The sequence below is a fragment of the Ammodytes marinus genome, assembly GCF_949987685.1.
Source record: "Ammodytes marinus genome assembly, chromosome: 16".
Taxonomy (NCBI): Eukaryota; Metazoa; Chordata; class Actinopteri; order Uranoscopiformes; family Ammodytidae; genus Ammodytes; species Ammodytes marinus.
Window position 1 is genome coordinate 3959796 of NC_137220.1, and position 6840 is coordinate 3966635.

The following is a 6840-nucleotide window of genomic DNA, read 5'->3' on the forward strand; positions in this document are numbered from 1 at the left end:
CTATTATGGTTAGTCGCTCACACTGGACATTCTGAAATTTGAATAACCACACGTTCAGTTACGTAATGCCGTTTGAGGGAAAACTACTGTGTGTGTGTGTGTGTGTGTGTGTGTGTGTGTGCGTGTGTGCGTGTGTGTGTGTGTGTGTGTGTGTGTGTGTGTGTGTGTGTGTGTGCGTGCGTGCGTGTGTGTGTGTGTGTGTGTGCGTGTGTGTGTGTGTGTGTGTTTGCCAGACACCAGAGAGAGGTTAAGATAATGACTTACAGGATAATGTGTTTCCTTTTCATTGGCCCATTTTCATTTAAAGTTTAATTGATTGATAGAAATATGTTTTATTTTGTCATATTTGCTTCTATAAACTCCAAAATCGTTTTTAGAATCCACACGGGCTATTTTTCTGTTGCTTTACCAGCTCCTTCTCTGTCTCAGTCAGTGCGGTTACATGGCACAACTAGATTGGATTATCACATATATCGAACAAGACACTCGAACGGACCGTGTCACTTGTCTGAGTATACATGGCCTTTCAGAAATCGGATAAATGTCCGATGCATGGCTGTCTCCACTATGCTAGGTGGCGCTGTAGCCCTTTCAACCATGCTTTCAACAAGTGGTTTTAGAGCCACGTCCGCTTCTCTTCCGTCAATAACCCATGGTGTAGCCTATCACGCGCAGGCACACAAGCACAGAACGAGAAGTCCGATATGAGATGTCCGATCCCTGTATACATGCAGAGAGAAAGCCGACAATGAACGAATTATCTAGGTGTTCTTATCCGACTTCTCTTGTCCGTTATTGTGCCGATTTGTGTCCGAAGTAGATCGGATAAAGGTGTTTACATGCAGTTTAAAAGTCCTGTTGAAGTCTTATTCGTTTAGTTATCTGATTATGAGTCTGCATGTAACCGCACTGACTGACTGGATGTCTTGACGGCATATTGTTCAGTTTTTTCTCTCCCTGGTTTCGCCTTGTGTTTGACGGCCTTAGAAAACAAACAATACTATATATAAATAAATATAATACTAAAAAGTGCTATGATCCTAGATTAAATTTGATTTAATGATTTATAATTGCTCCTATATAAACTTTAAAATCACCTTTTCAATTCGAACCGTCTCTTTTTCGTGGTGAGGAGCAGGCTACTATAAACAGTGCAGTAAAAAAAAGGTAAATTGATTAATTGGTTGATTTTAACAATTTATTTTGACTTATTCTCTTCAATGAATATCTCTTAGGATATTCCTTGCTGATCAATGTACCCCGTGTTCCAATCCCCATACTTCCCTACTATTTAGTACGCCAGAAAAAGATTTAGGATGTCCCAAAAATACATGCATGTCAATTGTAGTATGCTGAAAATACATAAATGCCCCCACTAACTCCAATAGCATTTTGCAGTATTCATCTTTATTCTTAACATTTCTCGACATAATGAAAAAAAAACTTCCTTATCTGATTTTTTTTCTCTTCTTGTGGCCCTAAAACTCTTTAGTACATTTAGTACATTCTGTACTTTAGTATGTAGTGTAGTAAAGAGAAAGAGTATGTGATTTGGAACGCAGGGGTAGTCTCTTATTCACTGCAGTTGTTTCACCAGGTCCTTCTCTGTCTCTGTCTCAGTCTCTCTTGATGGTTTATTGTTCAGTTTTTCTCTCCCTGGTTTGCCCTTGTGTTTGACGGCCTGTGAGACCATCTCATTGCGTATTCTCTGGTCCCTCTGTCTGCCTAACAGAGCCAGTATCTCTCTGCGTTGATCGGCCATGGCTTCGTAGCGACGCCTCTCCTCATGGGGGGTTAGAGAGGGTTGAAGCTCCGGAACGCTACATCTGGGGCCACATACCTGTCCGAAAAAATAACAACATACATTTTTTTATAAATACTCAGAGGTTGCGATATTGTTTTTTCTTTTTCATTTACATTTTATTTCATATTATATATTTATCTCTCAGTTGTTAGTATGCTTGAGTTATTCATTCATTATTTGTTATCCATCAGTAGCTATTGCTACACCGGCCTAAAAAACTGGAGTCAGCCTCCATTACACTTTTAAGATTTATGTTCTAAAAAAAAAGCATCAGCTAAATATGCCCTGCGTTCCAAATCACATACTCTTTCTTTTTTTTACTACACTACATACTAAAGTACAGAAGAGTTTTAGGGCCACAGACAGGAGAAAAAAAAAATCAGATAAGGAAGTTTTTTTTCATTATGTCGAGAAATGTCAAGAATAAAGACAAATTCTCCAAAAACAAAGAATCCATGACATGCACCTTTAAAAAATACTTCATTATAAAACACAGTTAAACCTGCAGTGTGTAGAATTTTGGGTTTTATTTCCTCGCAGATTTTGTAGAAAGTAATTATAATATCCATAAGTACGTTTAATTTAGTGCATAATAGCTAAAAAAAAATTTTGAATAATTTTTTTTCCCTTAGAAAGGGTCTCATATATGTCCATATTTCTGCATATCTTGGACCAAGGCCTAGTGCCGCCATCTTGAAAGTGTCATAGTTGGAATGTCATCAGGTGCATTGTTTAAAATTTTGAATTGTTCTTGTCCTTGAAGGCCACTGTAGCTTCTGTTATTATTCTAAAGGGGTGGGGTTACCCAGGGAGCGTTGCATTCTAGAACTTTGTAGAACTTTCTTGATGATGTCATATTACACACTGCACCTTTAAAAATACTTCATTATGAAACACAGTTAACAGAAAATAATATTAACGAGGAGGGGCCAGTTTAAAAAGCTAAAAACTAAAGATGTGAATCTGATATTGCAATAACATTCTCAGTTTGAATGGTCTTGACTGCAACACTGACACACACACACGCACACACGCACACACACACACACACACACACACACACACACACACACACACACACACACACACACACACACACACACACACCTATCTGAAATGACATGCACCTTTGTAAGAAAAAGTTACACACTATATAGCTTTAAAAAATACACCCACAACAAATAAATATTGAGAGATTAATCAAATAAATCGTGTAGCTACATTTCTTCACAAACTAGTATAGGCTTTATCTATCATATCATCTAAGCTATAGGCTAACATTTTTGATCAACAAAGAAGATTTAATAGGCTAGTTTTTGAAGATAATGTTGCCTTCATACCTGAAAATACTATAAAAATGTATAGCCTATGCACTAGTATAGCCTATCTATAGCTTTGAGAACATGCACATAACAAACTAAGGACTATTGGCTATATCTCTCATATCTAGGCTATTCAATGCCAAAACATTTTTTTAGGAACCTGACAAAGAAGATTATATAGTTTTTATACACAATTTTACCTGGGGAGCTGAGGCGCGCTTAGGCCGACACACAGGCAGCCTTTGTCGGATATCTGCCGACACCAGACGGGACTCGAGTGGAGGTAGCATGGTCACGGAGCTCCACAGCTGGCGGGCGTGACACACATCATCCGGGGACGAGCCCTCAAACACGGTGAAGAACTTATCCAGGTCCGCCTCCTCAAGAAGCTCCGGAGAGTCAACAACCTGAACAGACATTTAACTATTAGTATGAACAAACTGGTTAAAATTATGAAGCGAAAGTTTAGGGACAAGTGCGCTGTTATTTGGTCTCCATGGAAACGAGAAGGTAGGGTAAGAGACAGAGCTTCCGCCGAAACCTTTCAAAATAATGGATATAGAAACTAATTTCAGCTTAAATCGAGTCTGAAGACTTTTTTGTTTCCATTTTAACCTGCAATTTTTATTTTATTTGCTTCTTTTATTCGCTTTTAAATGTTTTATAATGTGTTTTATGTAGCCTATTCTAATCTTGCCCCTGTAAAGCACTTTGAGTGGCCTTGTGTCTGAATTGTGCTATATAAATAAACTTGCCTTGCCTTATGGAGAAAAAATATCGTGGAACATTTAAAAGTTCCTCATTGAAGGCTTGAGTAAATAATAATTACCTAAAAAGAGTAGGTCTACCATGCTTTAGAAATGTAGGCCTACTCTATGAAGTGACAAAGTGTAGCTTATTATTCTTTTTAGCCTACTTACAAACTGCTGTACATCTGTAGCTACACAATTCAAAGCTTTTATTTTGAAGGCAGATCAATTAGCGCCTCTCCTCGGGCTCTGATTGGCTGGAAGGATGTAGCTGGAGGCTGTGTGTGTGTGTGTGTGTGTGTGTGTGTGTGTGTGTGTGTGTGTGTGTGTGTGTGAGAGAGATAGAAAGAGAGAGAGAACGAGAGAGAGAAAGAGTGTGTGTCTGTGAGAGAGAGAGAGAGAGAGAGAGAGAGAGAGAGAGAGAGAGAGAGCGAGAGAGAGAGTGTCTGTGTGTGTGTGTGTGTGTGTGTGTGTGTGTGTGTGTGTGTGTGTGTGTGTGTGTGTGTGTGTGTGTGTGTGTGTGTGTGTGTCTGTCTGTCTGTCTGTCTGGGCGCGTGTGTGTGTGTGTGTGTGTGTGTGTGCGCGAGAGAGAGGCTGGGACTCGCGCGCAGCACCGCCCCCAGGTGCCTCGCGCTGGTTTAAATAGTGTAACCGTCATCACTTCATTCACCTGACGTGATATTCTCCTGGACATCCTGCACCGAGGGCTGAAGCGCTGCACTGAGTGAGTACAACTTATTATTTAACTTATCATAACTTGAATTCTACGGGACATATGGAGGCTGTTAATACTCCCATCCAAAGACATCTCATTAAATTAGATTTAAAGGGTGTTAATGTTATGTTAACCTGCAGAATGGCTTCAAACAATGACTTCAAAGTTGCTTTTTAATAGGTAAAAGTCATATTTTTTGTCATAAATATGGGTAAAAATGAGCTTTCGTAGAGTTATAGATGGACATTATATGCATTATAAGCATTTCACTGTGCATTTCACTGTGCAATTGTGTATGTGACAATTAAATTAAACTTAAAAAAAAATTTAATTCAAAAGCAATAGCCTAATCAATGCATTATTCTGACATTTCTAAAGTGTCCAAAATAAATCTCCAACATTGTTTTTAAAACTATTCATTTTGTTTTATTGACCAATTTAAATTCACTTAAAGCACTGGATTATACAGTAAACATGGAAGAATGCACAGACAGACAGACAGACAGACAGACACACACACACAGTATAGCCTGTACCTGCTCTGTTATCTTTCTCTGTGGACACACATGGACGCACCTTGAATGGCATGTCACCATTTTGGTATAAACGGTAACTGGTAAGCTTGGCTGGGCACATTGAGCTTGGCACACCCTTATATGGTAGCGTGCTTTTAGGCTATCCTTCTAAACCCCTATCCCAACCTATTTGGGTTTTACACCGAGCTACTGTACAAGGAAGACCAAATGGAAACAGGGGAGTTTATTTTAACCAAACATGGGCATTCCACCATGGCACCTCTATGGTTGTTTGATTATGGGCGCTATTATCAGCGTGCTAATTTTCATATTTTATTGCTTGCTCTCGAATGGTAAAGTGTATGGAGATGCTGAGACAAGGATAAGTGAGTAAGTACTGTGTATATAAAGGCCCTCAATGCACTGAGGGCTGTTGGGTTGTTATCAGGAAGGTGAAGTCACTAAAAAAACAAATATGACAGTCAGGGTGCAAAGGGAAGATGGTTGGAAGGTTGGAAGAGAGAGAGAGAGGATGTGAGATCATTTCTGTTTTATTGGACCTGCTGTGTGTGACTACTGTTTTGGTCCTCATCTGCTTGTATATTTTTTGGTCTTTAAATGGTAAATGGTAAATGGACTTGACTTATATAGCGCCTTCTAGCCGATTTTCTCAGCCCCAAAGCGCTTTACATATCTTACCACATTCACCCATTCATACACACACTCATACGTCAATCTATAATTGTTTTGGGAAATGTATGTCAATCATATGTAATAATAATAATTTGTGTTTTATTGAAGCTAGTTTGGCTTCATGTGTGACCATACAGGTGAAACTCGAAAAATTTGAATATCGTTCAAAAGTTCATTTATTTCAGTAATTCAACTTAAAAGGTGAAACTATTATGTTATATAGACGCATTACATGCAAAGTGAGATATTTCAAGCCTTTATTTGTTATAATTTTGATGATTATGGTTTTCAGCATATGAAAACCCCAAACTCAAAATCACAAAAAATTGGAATATTACATGAAATCAATAAAAAGGGGATTTTAAATACAGAAATGTTGGCCCTCTATAAAGTATAATCATGAATGGGCCGGTTTCACAGACATGGATTAAGCCTAGTTCTGGACTAAATTGTACTTTCAATGGACAATCTCCATTCAAAACTCCATTTAGTCCAGGGCTAGGCTTAATCCATGTCTGTGAAACCGGCCCAATATGTACTAAGTACTTGGTTTGGGCCCCTTTTTGCATGAATTCTTGCCTCAATTCCAATTCATTTTCCATGATATTCTAATAATATGAGTATCACCTGTATGTGTGTGCTTCCATCAAAGGGCAGCAGGTTGAGTCAGAGGAAAGAAAAAAAAAGAAAAATTGCACCTGTTACATCTCCATGTAACACTTACAGTACGTGTGGCACTTTATAGTTTAGTTTATTTGTAGATATAATACTGACGTGATTCCTGTTGTTCTGAGTTTGTACCTTCATGGTTGAATGCACTTAAAGGAAGTTTGCTTTGGATAAAAGCATCAGCTAAATATGCCCTGCGTTCCAAATCACATACTCGTTCTTTTTTTACTACACTACATACTAAAGTGCAGAAGAGTTTTAGGGCCACAGACAGGAGAGAAAAAAAAATCAGATAAGGAAGTTTTTTTTCATTATGTAGAGAAATGTGAAGAATAAAGACGAATACTACAAAATGCTGTTGGAGTTAGTGGGG

The 6840-nt window shown here is 38.4% G+C and overlaps 1 protein-coding gene across 1 annotated transcript; it reads right to left on the reverse strand.

Moving 5' to 3' along the window:
• Nucleotides 1-1576: 1576 nt before the first annotated feature.
• LOC307262979 (cilia- and flagella-associated protein HOATZ-like) lies at nucleotides 1577-3545 on the reverse strand (the record flags this gene model as incomplete). Its single annotated transcript, XM_080043998.1, has 2 exons — nucleotides 1577-1840; nucleotides 3327-3545. The coding sequence occupies 2 exons, from the start codon at nucleotides 3543-3545 to the stop codon at nucleotides 1577-1579; spliced, it is 483 nt and encodes a 160-aa protein (XP_079900124.1).
• Nucleotides 3546-6840: the final 3295 nt, after the last annotated feature.